Below are 22,962 nucleotides of genomic sequence, written 5' to 3' on the forward strand. Positions count from 1 at the left end.
CCCAAAAGCTATCCTGTCAGCTCCATTGGGTCAGGCCATGTTAGTCACACACCTGACTCCTGAAACATTCTAGTCTGAAAAGTGTCACAGCAGCTTGGCTGCTGATTAGATCAAAAGATTCAAGGATGTCTTTGATAATGTGTAGCATTCCCTGCAACTCCTGGGAATCCCTGGCCCACAACTCTCAAATGGATAAGGTGCATTTGGGATGACTTGCTGGAGCACATAAGGGATCCGGTGCAAGTGACAAGGGGAACAGACCGCCTCCGAATCTACCCACACATCCACCTGACCAGGTACCTCCTGTGGCAGCATCTGTGTGTCCAAATGGTCTTATCAGTCACTTCAGATGTCACAGAACTGGAGAGGGAGCAATCTATCCCAAGGGGCTGCCTGAGAGTTGTTTTGGAAACTAGAAAACAAAGCCGATTTAGTACTTTCTCAGATAAGAATCACTATTTAAAGGGCCATTGTGAGTTTCTGCAATATTAGTTGTTCTATTGAAGGCCACAGCAAGCCTTTCAGGTGAATGAAAGGATACAGTACATGTTCTCCATTGAGAATGGGATGAGTTGCTCTGATGCACTAATTAATATTGGTGTGCTGAGTTGACACACACCAGCTCTGATACAGCCTGGGGTTTATCAATTTCATACAATCCAACATAAAAATATGGTCATTGAGCTATTTTCTTTTCCCATTTATTCATGAGTTTTGGCAGTCAGCCAATATCCATTGTTCTTCCATGGCTACAGTGCAGGCTTGAAAGGTCATCAGGGTCTCTATATGTGACTAGTGATCTAATTAAGTCTTTGTTATCGGTTTCACTCTTTGATATTTCTACATTTTAAAAAATGGATTCAAAGTCTCAAACAGCCACAGTGGTATTTGAGCTAGTAAGCTCTAGATTAATTCAGGCCTCCAGATAGCTATTTGGTATTGTCATATTATAATCACTATAGGGTACAAGTTAACTTTAGTTCCCTCTGCTTTGCCAAATTCTTAAACCAGAGCTCTTGAGTGAAATGCAGCTGGTTCCTTCCACTTGGTGGTGGGGGACAACACTCTGCAATTCTTTAATCTTTGTTGCTGGAGAATCTTTAAAATTATTCACAGGAAGTGTGCATCTCTGATACAATCAGTATTGCCCATTCCAAATGCAAGAAGATGGGGGCAAGCTGTTTGTTTGAACTGATGCAATCTGGATGCTGCGTGCACTCCACAGGCCATTACAGAAGGAAGTTGAGTATCAACCACAGGTTTGCGAATCCAGAGTCACACAGGGTAAAGAAAGCAAATTTCCTGTTCTTTTTTTAAAAAAATTATTACTAAAGCAGCTGAGTAATTTATAACCATCTGGAACAAGATAATCTCCATGATTTTGAGAGAGAAAATAGAAGCAACTTATTTCATCAAAATAAAGGATCCCTCCCTCTGTTTTTGATTTTTTTTTAAACTGGTGTCTGCAGTATAGTGTGTGAAGGCTGACATTGCATTTCTGTTTATATTCTACAATCCTTGTCCAGGTTAACCCACCTTTCACCTACATTTTCTCATTCACCTCCCTCAAATTCTATGCAAGTTGTGATCATGCAGGCTGTTAAATCAATTTATCCAGTACTTTAAAATAATATGCTTCTCAAAGTTAAGTAAAATTGAGGGCTGAAAATAATTGTGCTCTCTTCCTTAGCAGTGGCGGGACACTTGTCTATCAATCCAATAAGGCAACGTAAACTAGATTTATTAGATGTGGTTAATGAATGTAATATACCATTTTGTTTTAATGTGTTGGCATGATTTTCTGAGTTAACTGAGCAAATGAGGCCATGATTATTCAACAGATAATTCTTGCAAGGTAAAAATAGGTAAGATAGAGATTCATGTTTGTGACAAAATTGAAATCATTTTAAGTTGGTTTGTTCCAAGCTGGTGTTTAAAGTCTCCAGGTATTTATCTTGCATGTAGACAGAATCTGATTATTTCAGTCCTGTGAGAGAACAAAGCAAGAGGTGAGATTACTCTGGCCTTGACCAAGATCTTCATGTCCTCTCTAGCCACAGGCAGGGTCCTAAAGGACTTGTGGGTAGCTAATGTTCCATTATTCAAGAAAGGAAATGTGGATAATCCTGGAAACTATAGACCAGTGAGTCTCATGTCAGTGGTAGGGAAGCTATTGGAGAGGATTCTGAGGGACAGGATTTGAGCATTTGGAAAACAATGACCTAATTAGGGACAGTTAGCATAGCTTTGTGCAGGGTAAGTAAGTCACGTCTCACTAACTTGATCGAGTTTTTCAAGGAGGTGATGCGAGTGATTGATGAAGATAGAGCAGTGGATGTTGTCTATGTTGATTTTTAGCAAGGCATTTGACAAGTTCCCTCCTGGTAGGCTCATCCCGAAGATTAAAATTCATGAGATCCACAGTAACTTGGCCATTTAGATTCTGAATTGGCTTGCCCGTAGGAGACAGGGTAGTGGTCGATATTCTGGCTGGAGGTCCATGACTAGTGAACAGCAAGAGTCCCAGTAGGGATCTGTACTGGGACCTCTACTATTTGCAATAAATGACCTGGATGAAAATGTGGATGGGTGGGTTAGTAAGTTTGCAGACAATACAAAGATTGGTGGTGTTGTGGATAGCACAGAAGATTGCTAAAGGATACAGCAGGATATAGATCAGATGCAGATATAGGTGGAGAAATGGTAGATGGAGTTTGATCCAGCCAAATGTGAGATGTTGCACTTTGGGAGATCAAATATAAAGGGACTGTACACTGTTAATAGCAAGATCCTTAAGTGCTGATCTTTAGAGGGACCTTGGGATCCAGATTCATAGCTCCCTGAAAATGGCTGCACAGGTTGATAGGGTGGTAAATGTGGTGTATGACATGCTTGCCTTTATTAGCGGAGGCATTGCGTTTGAGTCGGGAAGTTGTGCTGTAGCTTTGCAAAACTAATTAGGCCACAACCAGAGTACTGCATTCAATTCTGGTCACCCCATTATAGGAAGGATGGTAGAGACTTGAGAGGGTGCAGAGGTTTACTAGAATGCTGCCTGGATCAGAGGGCATGTGCTACAAGGAGAGGTTAGATAATCTTGGATTGTTTTTTCCAGGAGCAGCAGAGGCAGAGGGGAAACCTGATAGAAGTTTATAAGATTGAGGCACATAGATAGCTGGTATCTTTTTCCCAGAGTCAAAATATGTAATACTAGAGGGCATGCATTTAAGGTGAGAGGGGCCATGTCCAAAGGAGATGTGTGGGGAAAGTTTTTTTAAAAAAATAAGTGGTGGGTGCTTAGAATTCATTGCCAGGGTAGTAGTGAAGGCAAATACAATAATCACTTAAGAGGCTCTTAGACACATGGATATGCAGAGAATGGAGGAATATGGACATGGTGTAGGCAGATGGGATTTGTTTAGTTAGGTGTTTACTAGTTTAATTAGTTCAGCACAATGTCATGGGCTAAGGGCCTGTTCTATGGCACTGTAGGTGTTGAATTTAGACTTGAATTATAGAGTGTCACAAATCCTCTTCTGTTCCCCAACAATAGTTTTATTCAGGATATTAAACATTCTTTTGAATTCCCATCCAAGAGGTGCTGAAGAACTTGCTGTATTGGCCCAAAAAAAGCCATGTCCTATCAGAGTTTACAGGAAAAGTTGACAGGGGAACCAGAAGGATGTGGGCCCCATCAAATGATCTCTACATTGATTGAAACAGCAAATGAGGCAAGGTAGTGCAAGGATCATTCCAAAATTCAACTCGTCAGAATCAGAACTATTATCACTGACTTAGATGATGTGAAATTTGTTGTTTTGTGGCAGTAGTACAGGACAAAGGCATAAAATTACTAAGTTACAAAAATAGTGCAAAAAATTAATTCTGCAATTTAATTTCAAATTATGTTAAAGACTTGTATCTTTCTGGTATTAAATATCATGAAACAATTTCCTGATGTCATTAGTTTGGACAACCTGTATTTTGCACAGCTGACAAGGACATAATTGGTAAAATCTAAAGCCATATTACACTGGCCTATTGTCCAAAATCATTTAAATGTAGGTTGAGATTGTTTGTTTGCCTTTGTGTTACTGATTCTTAGTTCAGTTGGAGTACTCACTTTTTGATAACTTAATAGCTATTTTAAACCCATCAAAACAAAATGCATTTCCCTAGATAAAAAAAAGGACACCAAGCTTTTTAATAATTTTAATTTGCAGAAGAATAATTTTTGCTGCCATAACTTCAGTTGCATCATTTTTTTACTTGTTGATCTAAAAACATGAAAGCAATAACAATGAAATTGCAAGAATCAAAATGATTTAAGAGCACTTTATTGTTCTTTGAGGCTACTTTAAGTACAAAAAGTGGCCCGTCAAAAGCTTTTTTCCCATTTTGGGTGAAACAAGGCCGCAAACAAGAGGGATAGAGTTCAAATTTACAAACTGAAACTAACAGCAAGTACACTGTAGACATTTCGCTCTCTGTAATAACGAAAATTGTAGACAAACCTGGTCTATACATTTCAGAACGTTTTGCAGTCTCCACAAAATTTAAGTCCACAATCCCTGGATTGTTGTTTGTATTCTTGTTCAGTTGTCTCTTCTTTTTTTAAAAAAAACAGCCAAGTGACCAGACGCATAGAGTTCACAGACAGCATCTACAGCCTTCTACCATTGTAATGCTCAGTAGCCTGTAGCAGTAATGAACTAGTGGCTATTAATGCTAACGCAGTGTTTCCATAGATAACTGTGTTCCTGCACTTTTACCTTATAACAGACAAATCTACACCAAACAAAAAAGATCAACTTTTTTCTCCAAACAAAAAAAAACTGCATGATTACAACAAAAAGGATAGGGAAAATTAAATAGCTACACATCATTAACAAATTAATTGTTCCTCAAAAAATACCTACGAATTTTTTTTGTACATTCTTTACGCACAGCGTAATGATGGTCTTATAGTTACCTATATAAAAAGTGTTCATTTAGTGATTTACCTACAGAGTAGGGTACTGAATGCCAAAGCAGACAAGCGGTAACTACCCAGTAAGGTGGCGATGAAATGTGTATGGTTTTTACTGGGATGACGGAATGTATGGGCATGTGTGACTTTGTCAAAGGCAAAAGCTAAACTGGGAAGCTATAAAGCATTACACAGCTCCTTTCTGTACCTCTGCCTCTAGTAGTTGTAGTAGCTATTAAAACAGCAAACAAAACAGCATTATACTATTGGAGGAATGTACACCTTGGCACAGGACTAGAGTAAGCATTAAAAAAGAATTTAAATTGTATTCTGCAAGCCATGACAATCTGCATTACCACATTAAAGCCAAGTACTTTTGTTTCAAATAAAGTAATGACTTGTCTAACTGTAAAACAGTCTGATTTTCAGACGTTATGGGAGCTAGTTTATTATTAAGCAAGTTGTATTCATTATGCAATAATTATTCAGTCATGCACAAAGCTATTGCCACCTGTACCATGGAATTTATAATCTACTGAATATCATGTGCAGGCCTTTCCTGAGGCTACCCTCTTTTGCTGGCTTCTACCAGTGTGAATACATGCTTAAATGTCATTGAGTAAAACTGTACCAGCAGTAAAGTATCTAGGACTGTTATTGATGAAAATAAACTACAATTCTGAAGAAAAAGCTCTAGTATTAATTTTCATTATGCCTATACAATATAGATACCAGCTATTTTTAAAAATCATGCAGCTACTTGTATAGAAGCACTATTGACCTTCATACCGCAAATCTATTTTAACAAGCTGACAAAAACAGATGAAGGGTGTAGGGAAAAAATGCCCGTGTTCTTTGAAAGGAAAATGCAGTCCAGTTGTGAGCACCAAGCACAAAATGTAATCTGAAGATAGAGAAAGGCTTATACCTGTATGAGACTTTCCCTTCCAAAGTTGCTTTGCCTCTAATGCACAATATACAATATACTAAGCCCTCATTGTCAGCAGTCTGCCATCTAACAAAACAAGAAAATCTGATGTAAAGTTGACAAGCAACCTCACCACTCCCCAATAGTGCAAATCAGACATACAGTTCTTTTCAAGTATATAAACATATAAAATTACATAACAGAAAAGCAATGTAAGCAAACCACACAAATTCTAGTCAAAGAAACTAGCAGAGGCCAAAGCGTTTGGGTCAACCAATCTTAACATGGCTTTTTGGGGCAGCAGAATTGCATCAGAGGTTTCTTTGGTAACTGAGGCAGGAGATTAGGATGCTACATCATACAATTTATATGTATAGCTCCTGCTTTTCTTTTTAGGGCACCCTTTTGCAAATGCTAAGCAAATACACAAAAGTGTCTGGTTTTAAAAAAAAATCCCCCTCCCCACTTATTTTGCAGTGTTCAAGCTCAGTCAAACCATGCAGTTCACTCAGCACAGAATGCAATGTGGTCCACTCTTCATGAAACAACTGAAGGGGAGTGATTGTGGTTGACCATGTGGGATGAAGGTGAGGATTGTCCCCTTCTTGAACCAGAATCAGGGCTGCTAGAAACTCCATCTTTGGCAGCCTTGATTTGAAGCCATGTTTCTCCAAGAGCTTTGGCAAAGTGATCATCCACTGATCCTGTGATAGAAACAGAATTCGTCACAGGCTCTGGCTGCTTGTATTTCTCCCCAAGGCTTCGGCGAAAGTGTTCTTCTACAACAGGATCACAAGTTGTAGCAGTAGAAATGGAGGCTGTAAAACAAGATAACAATTCAAAAGGGTTGTCATGGAATGGGAGGATAGCTGAATCAGACCAGATCCTATTCTAACAGCAGAAACAAAATTCCAGCTCTTTAATCTAAACAGTATGGTTAAAATGCAAGCATCTCTCACAGCCACTTAAATTGTGTGAAGTATGCATGCAAAGACTTCATTCATGATGAATCATATTTACCATTATAAAATGACAATCAGTACAAAAACCCATCTTGCAACTGCAGATTGTTCAGAGTCTTCATCAATTTTCTTTAATAGATGACTCACAGCCAAACCAGCCATAATTTTGTTATTGTATTTTGGAAAAAGTACAAATTAAAAGGTACAATATAAAAAGTCCTTCCCTTCATGCTCCTTCAAACAGCTGTTATTAAACTGCATTAAGGTCAACATATTTTTTTGCTCCAAGCAATAAACCCCATGAAGCAGGCAAGGACAGACTTCATTTGGTGATTCAAATAGATTTTTCAGCTAGAAGATGAGGGAATCTACTTAAAATATTAAATATAAATTGGCATTAGAAAACCAGATTCCCTTTCCTAGAACATGCCACAACACATTCCACAATAGCAGATCTCCCATGGCAGTGTTCAAATCAGCTGAAGGTCACCATTTTGTAATCATGCACTGGCACTACAAAACACATCAACTTAAGATGAACATCACCCCCCCCCCCCCCAAGTGTGCTGGAATTTGGGGTCAAGTTCTCCAGCTGTCCACTGTATGTGAAAAAGAGAACAGTGTTGTATTTAGTCTTATTTCATTTCATGTGTGTTTTGATGTACATGTAACTAATAAATCATATCAATCTTTTTTGACAGCCATCTTCTACTTACAGAAGTGAGCTACTGAGCATCTGCATTCCAACTACAGTATTTAACTGCATGGAATAATTGGGAACAGGGACCTATGAAATGTAGAAGGCTGACTGGGAAGAGATCCTGTGCTTTGGTAACACTGGGTAGGACCTCTTGGTTTTGGCAGAACTGAAGGAATCTAACATTAGACAGGGAAATGTGACATATGGAAACAACTGCGGTACTTTGGGCTTTTGAACAGAAAAGTGGGGAGAAGCTGGAGTTTTGCAGCACAGATCTATTAGGTTTGACAACACTGGATATCAGGAACTTTTGCAAATGTTTATTGAGGGTAAATTTCCCAGGCCAAACTCCCAAATCACTACCAACAACCTTAACAGCAATGTTGAGAGGCACAGCTATCCATTTCCCTCATAACATGTCTGAACTGTAGGATTGAGACTCCGAAGGACATGGGAGGTGCAGCACTGGGAGGGCAAAGTACTTGTGTTCATCCCTAGCAGTCCTTGGAACCATCAGCTCTCTACACCAGAGGCTCAGAGCAGAAGAATAAAGTCCTTAATTTTGACAGTGCTTGGATTGAGATCCCAAGAAAAGGGTGTGTGGGGAGAAGGTTAGCTTGTGGGATTGGGGGTAGAAGGGAATCCTGCATCCAGGCACCGGAAGACTGCGCTTTGGGATGAGAAGCAGTGAAGAAAGTGCATGAGAGTCAACACTCAGTTGTCCATCCTCCAAAAACATACTGTATATTGACGTGCATGTGGGGAACAACTCACAGGTTTTTCCAGAGTTACAAATTATCATGGATTTAAATGAGAAAATACAGTTACATAGCCAATATCAGTGGGAAACCAACCTTTGATACATTTACTGCTCATTCACAATTATTGCCTCCTGAGCTATTGTCTGGCTGGTCAATTACTCCTCCTTGCTTTGCAAACAGGCTTAAGTGAATATGTTTATTCTGTATCCTATCCCCTGCCTGGGCTAAACATCAAACGGCACATGCGACCTTTTTGTTTTGCACTCTCTTGGCCATTCTTTGCCTCCACACTCTAAACTCTTCCATCTCTTAGATGAACTGAATAGTTGTCTTTCAGGAGCATTTGGTGAGTGCAAGGTGTTGATGGTGGCGAAAGGTGGAAGAGAAGGCAAGGTATGATTAAGCTGAAAGCATTGCAAAGATGAACATGCAGGGGGGAGATGGAACAGCCACGTCTAGCAACACTGAGGAAAAGAGGGGGACAGAGTGACTTGAGCTCAGAATTATCATCATCTCTTATTACACAAGACACACACACACACACACACACCATTAGAATTCATGAGACACTGAATGTGCAGTTCCTGTTGTCTCAGTCTTGTGATTTTCTTGGACACTAAGCAATAGGAAAGACAAGCCTCCTTTTACTGTTATTAATCCACACTCCAAATACTAGATGACACAAGTTAATTCAATTTTTGCCTTTTAAAAATTATTAATATTTTCATTGTTGGCTGTTCAGAAGGAAAAACTCATTTCTAATTTTGTTCAACACTTCTACTTTCTAGTCCTAAACCCTCAGCACCCGTTGCCATGAAGACGTAACTCAAAAGATCAGATAGCCCTTTATCCACAGTTACCTCATGTCAGATTCATGGCCTCCTGGCCCTACTCTCTAACCTTTACTGGTGTCTATCACAGTTAGCTTATGAAATGTTGGCCACTGCTGCTCACTTGGAACAAAGGACCTACATGTCTACATTGAACAACATCCAGTGGTACAAATTTCTCTCAGCAGGATTTGGAAAATCAAATGCTGCTAACACTAAACACTGCAAATGCTGCAAGTCCAAAATCAAAATGCTGTAAGTACTTGGCAGGTCAGGCAGCAACTGTACTAAGAGACAGGGTTACCATTTCAGATCAATGATCTTTCCTCAGAACTGTTCTGATGACAAGTCATTCCCTCTGTCCATCATTCCCTCCAGTGTGACCTATTGAGTATTTCCAATACTTCCTGTTCATAATTTAAAGTAAATGCAGAGTTGGGTTGTTGGGTTATAGGCCACCAGAACAGTGTTTCAAAAGGCAGAAGGTCAACACTGTAGGTGATTTTTTTTTCCCAAACACTTACACTTCTATTTATTTTTTTAAAAAATAGAATAATAGAAAAATAAAAATAATAGAATGGGCAGCATGATAGTGTAGTGGTTAGCGCGACACTATTACAGCACCAGCGATCGGGGTTCGATTCCCGTCACTGTCTGTGAGGAGTTTGTACGTTCTCCCCGTGTCTGTGTGGGTTTCCTCTGGGTGCTCCGGTTTCCTCCCACATTCCAAAGACATATGGGTAGGTTAATATGGGTTTAAAATGGGCAGTGTGGACTCGTTGGGCTGGGAGGGCCTGTTACCACACTAAGTAAAATTTTTTAAAAATATTTAAAAACTCTTCCCTCTCAGAAACAAAAATCACACTCCCATCCTTGTCATTTCATGTGCACGTTGTATCAGGCTGTCCCTGCAGTTCTGCTCCATCTCACTCAGAATCCACACGGCTACCATTTGCTTCTCTCTGTCCATTTAAATCTCTACCAGGGCAGCTCTGCTCAGTTGCAGACTTGTCTTGTCAGTTCTCCTCTGCTTTACCACCCAGCTGTTCTCCAATCTTTTAAAACCAAACTCAGTTTTGGATTTAACCCTCCTTAAAATTGGGGTGGTACAGTGGCACTGCAGGTAGTGCTGCTGCACCACAGCTCCAGGGACTCTGGTTAGATCCCGGAGTTTGTCCGTGTGGATTTCCACCCCCACCACACACCCCACCCAATCTCAAAAACATGCTGGTTCATAGGTTAATTGATTACTATAAGCTACCTCTAGTGTAGGCAGGTGTAACAGAATGATGGTCATGTGAAAGAGAATGGGATTGATCTGAAAGGCAAATAGACGTGATGTGTCAAATGGCCTCTTTCTACATTGCAGGAAAGTACGAGAAAATGTACCTCAATCCTGACTGAATGCCCATCTTGATGTGTTCACTTCTGCATCATCACATTTTAAATTAGAGTCCCCAGGCCATTTCACATTCCATTTTGCAAACACCAAATGTGGCAAGAGCCAACAGCTCTTGGTGTCATTCCTTCTTTCCACACTACTCACTCCAGCCCACATGAAGGGGGAAATCAGAGTGGCACAGGAAAGAGACGACAAAATTAAGAGATGGTGTGACACAGAATAAGTGACATAACTGAGGCAAAAGTGACAGAAGGCAGCCTCCCAACTTACTGTGAACAACAAAAGAACTTAGAATGTACAATATGTCTAAAATCTAACAAAGCTACGCTTAGTCAATATTTCCATTACGTCTGCATTTTTAGGGGAAAAAGTAGCTATTGTAATTTACCATGCTGTTGCTGCAAACTTCTGTCAATGGAGAAACTGGGACAGGAGATGGTAGAGCAACACCTCAACAGCAAGCTTCCAGCATCACTGCTAACACTTTAATGTATATGAGCTTTTAATTTTTATTTTTCAAAACATGGAAATTTAAATTATTGATAGAGTGAAGACTGCATGACCTGATCCACTTACTAACCACTTTGCCTGAAGACGACATGGGCTTTCATTCTTTGTGCGCAGCACTGATGGACATCAGAATAGATTAAATTTAAGATAGCAACACTTAAATCATTATCACTTCATTAATTTCAAAAGTTGTCTTAATTGAGAATCTATAAACTACATTTATATGCTGATTAGTTTTGTGTACTAAATTTGATGAAGTTAAAGAACTTCTTTCATACAAAAGACATTCTGATAATGACAAAAACAGCCTGAAGCATTTAACTCAGTGAAGGAAGTGTCTGTTTAAAAAAAAGCATTTGTTGGCTTTAGTTCTTAAAGAACAAGTACTTAATGATATTTATTGTGAGTATAGTTTGATTTATCTGGACCGTACTGTGAAAGTTTAAAACCTACATACCAGATACAATTGAGAACTAGCGAGATCAGGATTTCCTCATTTATCCAGATTTTCTGGTTGAAACTGAAGTAAACTGGGGATGTAACTAGAACAGAAGTTTGGTTTGGATTCACCACAGTAAAATTAAGGCACTCCAATAGTAAGTTTTATTAATAAAAATTTAATAATACAAGGATATTAGTGCAGATGATGAAAATCTCAGTCAAAAGGAGGAAACAGATTATGGTGATATCTAGGGTGCTGCAATTCCAGAATTTAGGGCCTTAACAGCTAAAGAAAAAGCAGCAAGGGTGGAGCAGTTAAGGTTGAGAATACTCATGCAGACAGAATGAAAGTGGAGATATCCAGAAGAATTACAGGAGTGGAAGGATTACTGAATTGGGATCTTGGATGAGTTTGATAACCTGAACAAGGATGAGAACATGCAAAAGAAAAACTGATTAAATACAGCCAATACAAGTTCAAGGAGGCTAGTGAATGCAAAGACATGTTTTGGATGACCTCCAGTTTACAAAGGATAGAACATGAGGCAAACTAGATGCATGTAGAGCCTAAAAGATAACAAAGACATGGGTGATGTTTTCAGGAGCAGACAACCAGAGAAAAGGCAAGGTGAAATGGTTGGGTGGGGAAGAGGGGAAAGGGGTAAGAAAAGGCAGTCCTGGTGAGAAATATTCTGTAGTCTGAAGCTCACCTCAGGGTCAAATATTACATCAAGATTGCAAACAATCTGATTCATCCTCAAACAGCTGCTAATGAGGAGGATGGAGCTGGTGGCTGAGCAATGAATGTCAGGCATTAGTTTGATCATCCCAATTCTACAAAAGAGGGAAATGTTGTTCATCTAGTATTGGATGCAAGGCATCCTCAATGACATTCTGATCTACAACTCCATTAGAAGCTGCCTTTTAAAGTGATTTAAAGCAGACTATAGTTGGAATTACTCAATTTTTTTTGTTTTCAATTAATGGCTAGCTGTCTCATAATGCTGCACTTGTTCTTCGTATTACAGGTAACCCCCATGTTATGGTGGGGGGGGGGGGGGTGTCTTGAGTTCCTAGAAAATTGTCTATATAGTGATTTTATTTTTGTAACACCAAGCCACATCATCTGCACATGCACCCAGAAATGAGTTGAAAATGAAGTTTACTTTTCCCACGAGCGAATTTTATTCAGCATCTCAAATTTTTGGGAAGGGATTTGTGAATTCTGTTAGGGCAAATTTCTGTTACCCAAATGGCTGTAACACAAGGGGTCGCCTGTAACTGTATTCTTTTTCTATTATTAATTCATGTTAGTAGTTTAATGTTCTTTGAATAAATAATCAGTGGTTATTTTAATCAAATCTTACACAGTTGTTATTCTAACAAAGCACTCTGCATTTTATGCTCAGGCCAATGTAATCTGAATCACCCAATGCAACCTGACAGGTTCTTTTTCCTTTAATGTAAAAGGAGTGAGAAAATAATAGCAAGCTAAGAGGAGCTCATGGCAAAAAGACAAAGTTGATTTTCCCACCCACACATCTGCAATTAAGACTAAGGATATGTTACAATGATATGTAAAAGTGAAATGGGAGAAGGACATGTGACAGGAGGCAATAGATAGCAGTCCTTACAGACAAGGATAAAAATGAGAGAACTTTTGTAGTAGGCTCCCAACAGTATGCAATTCCAAATGAGAAATGAAGACTCCCACCAATATTCATAGAAAGGATGGTGAAATGGGGGTGGAAGGGGTGAGGGTAACCAGGTGCTTATTACACTGATGGCATTATGATCCATTTAATCGTTGTGCAATAAGATATTGTTCCAGGTATCAGTATACAAGTGTGATAAGATGACATCAGTTTAGTTTCTGTAATTAATAGGTGTACACAAATTGAAGCTATTCTCCAGGCAACTTGCTGATTTGAAATACTATATAAACCTGAAATAGTTAACTTTTTTCGATGCAAGGGTGAAAGCACTTAAAAGAAAAATGGATTTCCTGACAATATTTTAAATTCTACATCAATTTTGATGAGAACACCATTTTATTTCTTCAGTGGGTGTGTTGAAACAACAGTGCAAACTGAAAGCCACAGGAGAAATGTGAAAGATCTTTTCTCATGACCTATATTGGCTGCAGCTGAAGCCCAGATGCAATGGGTCTGCTTTGTTAATTCACATTCACTTGGCATTACAGTACCATATTGTTGCCAGTTGTTGGGACTATCCAAAACCAAAGGTTGCCCATGTAAAAGCTACTTTCTCTGCATACAGTCACCACTATATTTTAGTAGAGACAGAAATGCTTTGTCAACCCTATTTAAGTATTTGATAAGAAGTCTGTACTAAATAATGCACACTTAGTAATTTTAGCCCAATACAAAAACTTGGCCTTTACTTGAAGAGTGTTGAAATGATCAAGAGAAAGCTGCACAGATGGCAAGTACTGTATTTTGTTAAAAAATAAAACACAGGGCCCAAGGGCATGACTGGATCGAGTTAGATTGCTTGCATAAACATCAGTGAAAATGCAACTTACGATTTGAGGGTCTCCTGTAGCTTTGGGGCATTGCTGGAACACAACCACTGTGAGCAACAGGGCAATGGGAAAGGTTGCAGTTACGATTGTTACCAGATGCGCATGTAATTACAGACGGGCGATTCTGAATGGACAAAAACAGTGCATTAGTACAGTTCCAATCAACAATCAAATGCTTAATAATAGCTTACACGAAGCCCTGAATGCATGGCACTGGAGCCCAAGTTTTATCATTTAAAAAAAATACAACTAATGCAGGGTCAATTATTTTAACAAAAATCCATTTGCTATTTAGCGACAATCATTAGCAGAGCTACTTTATACAATCTAACATTCATCCATTCCATTTTGGTAAAACACAGGAGTGATGCAGGATCAAGAGGATTCACAAGCAGCTCCAAACAAGACCAAAGAGTTGTCAAGGTCAGGTTTATTTTTGCCTGCACTGTGCACTCTCAAGAACTGGAATGCTATATTCTTGTTACATATTTTAATGTGCCAGCTTGGCTCTTAATTGAGTCACACAATTCTGACTCTCTGAATTTAATGCATGAACTAGGCTTAGAAGTTATGCTGCTCTGTTGGAGGTGCCATTTTTCAGATGAAACAGCAGTCTTCCTATAAGAGTATGGAGGATGTAAAAGACATCACAACACAATCCAAAAGATTATGCCAGTCTCCTGGATAACTTTCTCTTATTCAACAGTACAGATATTACTAATTGCACATGCAAACTATCTGTAGCACAGACCAACCAGCCAATGGGTGCACTCAAAGTAATCAATAACTGTAAAGTGCTTTTGGATGTACTGAGAATGCAAATAGTGCTATATGAATGCAAGATTCCTTTTCTCAGGAAACTAGTTACATCATATCAAGTCCAGTTATACTTTTTTTCCATTTTTGATAACAGATCACTTTGGAAGCTCAGAAGGAAGAAAGTCAGAACATCTCAAAAACAACTGAGCACCTTTAATGTCAGCAGCATTTATCAGTCTGAACTGGACACGTGTAGCTTCTCTTTTTCACAAGAAATTAAGAAAATGGAATTTCAGACCACAGCAAGGAATCTAACCAGCTTCATAAGATGTTTTAAATTCCCCAAATTTCCAGCTGGAACATTGAAGGTACTTGCCCTATCCCTCCATAGTTTATGCACTTTGTCTTAAAGCCTTGGAAAACAGTTAATTTAGAAAGCCAGACTGCTAAAAGACCAAACTTGCATTTAACTAGCACCTTTCACGACTTCAGAAATGATTCTAAGCACTTCAGAAACAAAGTATTGCCAATGCTGCAATATAGGGAAGTTTTATAAGATATGCACATAGATGGGTGAAATATGGTATGCACCTTACATTTTTTTTTGAGTGCAAAGCATACCAACTTAGCAATGGTGCATCCAGTTTATCCAGACACTGATCCCACTGCAGTGATCCATGGGGTTTGGGCAGATGAAACAAGCAATGAGCCCCTAATGCTTGAAGGATCCCAGCCAGGAATTAGTCAGCAATGAGCCTACCTCACTTGGGATTCATCAGCAGCTCCAATAATTCACTAACATAACAAAGGAAGGTGGTGACACTGTACATTGCATTCCTGAACGAACTGTTCTGTGGAGGAAGAGGAGCAGGGGTACTCTTCCACTGCAGGATTTATGATCAACCCTTTCCCCTTAAATTAAAGTCACTACTTAGCTTTACTTTCTTGCTCCTGCCATTAATTATGCAATCAAATTCTAGCTAAGAATCAATTTTCAATTGATGCTCTTGTTCCAAGCACCCTGCCATTTGTGCAACACCAAATTTAGGCACAAAAGTGGGGCAGATTTTTGTTTGGAACAATGTTTCATTGGCATCCAGTGGGATGAGTGACAGTGGATGAAGATAAATGTTAAGCAGAGAATTCTCCTGTTCCTTTCTAAAGGCTGCTATTGAATCACTTAGGTCCTCTGGAGACCACAAGACCTGGTTTAATAGCATCACTAATGTCGCAGCATTCCCTCAATATTGAATGTGTTTTGGAAAATAATCACTCAGCGTGCCCTAGTTCAGCAGTGCTCAGAAAATTATTTTGCTTAGGGGAGGAATTGCATTAGTATCCAATTTAAATACAATTTGTCATATGCTTTTACGGAATTGACTATGATGGTGTATAGTGCACCAAGGTAGCAGTGTTTCTATTAAAACTGCAACGGTCTCAAAAATAGTGAGGGTCTTTGCTTTATAAACAGGTAAACATTGACATTTCAAACAAAATGAATTTAATTCCTTCCCCCTGCCCCAACTCTCTCCATTATCATGTATCAAGCCAAACACCAATATGTAACATTCTGCAGATGATGATGCAGTGGAATCTGTCCTACAGCAGGACAAATGCAATGCCTGCAGCAACAAACTCGAGTGCCCCAAACTTCCTTATTCCCATTTTTATTCTTTGGTGCCATTTTCCCTGTAGTTAAAAACAAAAGTATATGCATAGATTGCCAGAAACAAAGAATGAACCTGAATTTATGTACCTTTCGCAGAATGTGCGATAATTAAGAGTAGCTTTAAGTACAGTCATGGGTAATTTTAGAGGGAATTTTAGCAGCTAACATTCACTTAATTCTTTAGTCATGGGATCGAGAACTAGTTAAACAGTGTTTGCTAACAATTCACAATGAACAATGGCTAGAACAGAGGCAATAATCTTCATCCAAAGGAGTGGTGTCATCAGGTTTTTAAAATTCATATAAATGGACTGGCAGTATGCCTCAGTTTAAAATCTCATTCAACCAAAGGCACCTCTGCCTGTAATGGCTCTGAAGCATCAGCCCAGCTTATGCCCTGGCAATGGGACTTGCACACACAGTCCACCCAACAAGGAGATGAGACTGCTGCCAACCAAATCAAATCAACACTGAGGCATTGCTATGGTCTACAGAACAAAAATACAATACAGTTGCCTGGCAATGGGTTTCTGCAGTTCTACTTTCATGGCAGTGCTGTAACACAAGGGCAAAATGACAATGTATACATTGTTGTTGAAAAATGTAGATGGGCACAAATACAGTTAAGGATGAGGAGATGAATTTATTATTAATACTAGATATGATAAAATTCATTAATAACCATGCAAATACAATGGAGAGATCAGTGAATAGCAAAGTACCAGTTCAGCTTTCTACTTCTCCCACAAAAGATGAGGCCTTCATTACCCGTGGTGGAGATATGCCAATTGTCACCACAGGACCAAAACCAAATTCTAATGCACAAGTTTCAAAACAGTAGAAAAAGAAGATTTTGCTAAATGCAAAACCAAACAAAAAGGTCAGTGTTTATACCTGCTGTCGTTCCACACCAATGCTGACTGTCCTAGTTGTATCCATACTATTTTTGGTCAGTGCTAGAGGCTGTTCCATTGACATACTTGGTAGTCCTATGCCAGCATAGGCATGATTGCTGAGATGGCTCATGGTTGACATTGCAGCGCGTTCTATTGGGCTCCGGCTTCGATCTCTGTGTTGATCTTTACGAAAATCCCCATTAACAGGTTTGGCCCTGCATAAATGGATTCTGTTAGTATTTGCTATATGCATAACACTACTAGAAAACAAGCTATAACTATTTTGTTTACTTTCAGTAAACTGGCAATGCTCATCTGAAATAGAACCACATCAGATTTTTGTATTGTTAACAACCTGGATCAATGTGTTTGAAGAAGAATCAAATGACATGGGCAAGGGGGAGAAAGCAGGGGAGAGCTGACTAGAAGAAACAGAAAAACTAATTCACTATAAAATTACTAAAAATCAACAGCAGGAAAATGTTGGTCAATTAACTAATAATAATGGAAACATATCAGTAGATCACATGCAAATAACTTAGCAGCCCAAGTCCCAAAATGTTACTCAATCTAATTCTGTAAATGCAGAATTCAAAAGAGCCATTCATCAGGATTACACCAAGTCATTTAATGGCTTGTAAAATTTAAAATCACATTTCAATTTGCTCATTCAGATTTTCAATATACATTGTTAAAAAGGAAGTTCTTATAAATACCTTCTGGATTCTAATTATAATCTCTGAATGTCACAGTACTGCATGCCAGCAATCATTTTCCAAACTACTGCTAAGCACTTGATCCTATCTTGCATAATAACGTTGATTACAACAACTACAATCCATGGATCACTGGCACCTATTTAAAAAACGCCAGTTGGCCTACAAGCAGTTTTAGCAACATGAACATAAAGGGTGCACAATTAAATACGATTCCCCACTTATCATCTGCTGGGGTGTACTTTTATCAGCAACAAACATATTCCCCAATCATTCCCCTGCATTTATTATGCCTTGATATTGCTCTCAATTGGGCTCCAGCCGCAATGTTCCCAGGCTTTACAACACCACTTGCAACACCTGAAGAGATCAACTGAACTGGTTAGTACTAAAATCTGAATCCTATGTTATAGCTTTCCCAAAGCCATGCAGGGGAGGAGGAAGGTGGGAGACAAAAAGCAGAACCACAGATTTGAGATCACATACATCTTACTTCTCAAATGTCATTAGTCAGTTGCACTGCAAGTTTAGTAAAGGAAGAAACAATACAATTTATTGATTACTGCATGCATTCTAGCTATAAATTAAAAATCATGTAGTGAAACCATTCGAGATTGTAATCTCTCTTAATAAAGGGGCTTTTGCTAAATAAACCATGCATCCATAGTGTTAAACTGGAAGAGCTGTTGGCAATGACAAACAATGCCAGTCTTTAGTTGTTGGAACACCAGCATTGCTTATTAAATTGAAAAGTGCCCTTTCAATAGCCATACACTTTTACTTAAAAGGAAACAAATCAGTCTCTTCATTTTCTGGTGGCTAATTTTTTTGACCATTTTTGTTATAAGCAATCAATACAAGTATCATACAGGGACACAGGATGTGTGGTTTGCAGTCAAATACTTAGGCAAATATACATGCAGAGAAAGTTCAACTCAAGCACTGCATAAAACCACCTAACTTACCGGAACAATATCTGCTCTGTTGAATTATGAGTTGCATTTAAACTAGCAGTACAAATCAAACCCATATTTCTTTCTACTTAACAACATGCAGTTATGTGCGAGAACTGTCTTAAAATTTCCTTTCCTCAAGAAAATGGAATTCTACCAACTAGCATAGAATTTAGGAAACTCAGGGAAAGGACGTAGGCATTAAAATGGCTTATTTTACTGCTGAAGGGCAATAAGTATTGAACATGGTATTCTTTCTCAGTAAAATCCTCCCTTCCTTCCTTTCAGTTAACCTCAAATTTTCCCTAGTGTAAAAATTACATGCATTCAAATGATTCCTCCTTCCGTCATGTGTTTAAAAAGCCAGAGAGAAATGTTTAAGCCACGAGTCCAGCAATGGTGGCAAACGCAATCTCTAGCACTGAACCAGAAAAAAAACAAAAGTAGTAAAAGGGTAGCATTATTAAAGAAACCAGGTGCTTGAGAATCTTTTCAAAGCAGTAATAAGACTAAGACTGGAATGTTCAAGCTTTCCGTTTGCAATTGATGATATAACACTGCCTCCACTTCCAAGTATTAATACTGCAGTGGTTGTGATTTATTTTGCATGTAAAATATAGATTAATATATTGTTAATATGCATTTCCTGAAAATTACACCCACCAATTTTGTTCCCTTCCTACAGGATGCCCCTCCCTGACTTCTTGGTATTCCAGACCAGAAGTTTTTCATTACCATCAACTCTCACCCCATGTCATTTTCTTTCCCTCACTCTGCCTGTGGAAAATCAAAATGCATGTTCAGCAAGGAGATAGATGAACATGAGCGGCATCCCATCTCACAGATTTATGGGTGGTTTGGCAGAATGGGAGTCATCTATTTACAGAGTGGTCCAGTACCCTCGTGACTACTTTAACAATCACATTTCTTCCAGTCCGTGATAATCACACTGCTCTTCAAAAATGTGAGCAATTTACAAAGACAAAAATGCAATACAATGACCTTGGACAAGGTTCTTGAGCAACCAGCACCCTTATCAATATGAATCGTGGAGTAAACCTGGGATATTCAATACTATATTATATTATCAAATCATGCAATAACTCTCAAGCACTGGGAAAACAGCATCAGTACTTTCAACTTCAAAGTAGTTGACTATTACAAACTTAAAACAAGCTCCCAAATATCATTACTTCCCCTCACCTCTTTATACTAGCTATCTCCCCCTTACTCTTTCAGTCCAGATGGTCTCGACCCAGAATGTCGATGTCTGTTTCCCTCCACAGATGCTGCCTGACCCGCTGAGTTCCTCCAGCATTTTCTACCTCCTAATTTAAGCTTACAGCACCTCCCTGACCATACAAAGAATGTCACAGAAATTATGGGAATACTACCAAGCTGTATAACTCCAAAAATAAAGGAACCAAAACACTTTGATCCACAGTGGCACTGCAGGTAGTGCAGCTGTCTCACAGCTCCAGCAACCTAGGTCCAATTCCCAACTTCTGGTGCTGTCTATGCAGAGTAGGCACTTTCTCTGTGACCACGTAGGTTTCCTCTGGGTGCTTTGGTTTCCTCCCGCAGCCCAATGATGTGCTGGTTGTTGGGTTAACTGGCAACAGTAAATTACCGCCAGAGTAGCTGGGTGGGGAGAGAATTAGGGAATTGTTAACAAGCATGAGAGAGAGAGAATAGGTTACAGTGAAATAAGTGGAGGAATGGGATTGATTGTTGGGTTGCTCTGAGAGCCAGCATATACTTGAGGGGCCAAATGGCCTCCTTCAATGCCGTATGGGGAAAGCCTTCAGCTATACAAATACCAGTTAGAAATTTATCAGAATAGTTGTGGAAAAAAATACCGGTCCATCTTAAAACTCCACGATTACTTATGTCACACTCAATCTGACTGGAAACATGCATCAATGCAACATTTTAATGCCTTTCATCTCAAAGTAGGGAGAAGAGGAGCAGCCTCTGGAAACAAAAATCTGTTGCCTCTACACCAAATCATAAACTGACAAAATAAATTAAATTATCTTTCAGTATGGAATATGTACACAAACAATTTAATTTTTAACCCACCCCATTATTTTTACACTAGTTAAGATGCACATCACATGATTATGTGCCCAAAGTTGCACTACGTAATCACTATTATCACAATACAGAAAATTAATTATTCTCTTTAAACAAAATACACCTACTTGCAAGAACAAACATTGTTAAAATTGTAATCGTGAAACTGTGTTATTAAATTGTGACTTGTTTTGAAAAGATGATAAATATAAATAGTGCTGCATCTGCTAGTTTTGTTTTGTACAGTATTCTCTCTCACACACCAGACCTATAAATCCGCCAGACTCTAAAGGGGGCCCAGTCAGGGTTCACATTCTGCACCATTACATAGAGTATGCATACAAAGGAAAAAGCTTCATCAACAATTTCTGTACTAGGACCTTAAAGTGTTAATTTGTCAAGTTCTAATTAAACTATCAGAACTAACATGTATATTTTTCTAATTGCTTAAAACTAATAATGTTAAGTAGATGGTTACACATCAGATTGCTTTCTTCTTTAATGAAAATATAGCACAAAATAAATACATCATCATTATTTGCATGTGTGCATATAGTGTGTTCATAAATTAGGTGCAAGATCCTAACATACAGAAACTTTGCTTTGAAGGTTACCAACGGGTATCTTTCTACAAAAGTTAATTGTGGTTCCAGGTGAAATGCAACTTCCAGTCAGTCAAACTTGGTGTCTTAGGATCTGAAGCAAGAACAGTATCTTCACCAATCACTAGTGCTTGTGATCTAATGGTACGGCAGGGAGATTGGTGTTCACAGCTGAACAAATAATTTTACTTCTACAGAACACACTGACTCAAACTTCAAAATTAATTGCAGCTGAACATGGAACTACCATCTGTTTTTTTAAAAAATAGAATGGAAGGTTTTGGTACTAACCTCACTTTAATCATTGTCAAAAACCATGAAGGCAGCCAACGTCCTCCCACAAGAAAGTCCTGGGCCCCTGAATCTTGGCAGGCTCTCTTATGAAAAGCTGAGTAGGCTAAAGCCATTTCAACATAAAAGTCCCTTGCAATTGCAGGGAATCTATGCACTACACATTTTCCCAATTTCCTCTGAACTGTACTAAATGCAAATAAAGTTGCTCACAACACAATATTGTGATATTTAGTCAGAAATGTCTACGTTAGAGAAAAAGAATTTGACAAAGGAAAACCAAGACTTTTTAGGGGTTAGATGTATGCCAATAAATTTCAACATCGTCAACAATTATTGCTCCTGGCATTTTATTAATACACGAATATGAAGCAATTGATCAATAAAATCTCATTAGAAAAAGAATTCTGTCAAGTTTGCCAACTCCCCTGTAGACTTTTAATGCAGAATATTTGCCTGCTGGGGAAGGCTGATGTCAGCGCTTGTGAACACAGCTCAGTGAAAGGATAAGGGCGCCTTTGTTTTCAGCTGAACTGTGAAAATGAGAAAATGGCCCCAGCCGACAAATAAGAAATCCACACTGCATGGGTCATCTTAAGCACCTTGCTAATGTTTTTAAAAGTACAATTCATGTACTAGATATATCCCCGTTCACCAAAGCTTTTTTTTTGTCAAGAGATCTGGAAAATGTGATTGAAAGCAGAGGGTTCTGCTTATAACACAAGATTCTCAGAATCTGTTGGGGGTGGGCATGACGAGGAGGAAGAGGGAAACTGCCTTGAGTAAAGACCTGCCAGAAAGAGAAGAGTCAAATTCTCATGTTACCCAGTTGTGACACATGGAATCTTTCATGCATGCTGCGAATTAAAGTTAAAAAATTGGCTTACAATTTTTTTCATTTAAATATGGCTCCAAACATTTAAAGGAAATTAAAAAGTATACTGGGGTCAAT

The 22,962-nt window shown here is 38.8% G+C and overlaps 1 protein-coding gene across 3 annotated transcripts in view; it reads right to left on the minus strand.

Annotated features, from left to right (window-relative positions):
* Window positions 1–4,230: 4,230 nt before the first annotated feature.
* Window positions 4,231–22,962, minus strand: part of vgll4b (vestigial-like family member 4b) — a 105,057-nt gene continuing 86,325 nt past the window's right edge. For 2 of the 3 annotated variants that reach the window (XM_052017364.1, XM_052017365.1), the window contains 3 exons: window positions 17,371–17,587; window positions 14,049–14,172; window positions 4,231–6,715 (listed from right to left, as the gene is read on the minus strand). In XM_052017364.1, the coding sequence (XP_051873324.1) occupies window positions 6,435–6,715; window positions 14,049–14,172; window positions 17,371–17,587 (622 nt within the window). In that variant the 3' untranslated portion in view covers window positions 4,231–6,434. The remainder of the gene's footprint in view (window positions 6,716–14,048; window positions 14,173–17,370; window positions 17,588–22,962) is intronic. The other variant, XM_052017366.1, reaches the window with a different exon arrangement.

Source organism: Pristis pectinata, chromosome 6, assembly GCF_009764475.1.
Source record: "Pristis pectinata isolate sPriPec2 chromosome 6, sPriPec2.1.pri, whole genome shotgun sequence".
NCBI lineage: Eukaryota > Metazoa > Chordata > Chondrichthyes > Rhinopristiformes > Pristidae > Pristis > Pristis pectinata.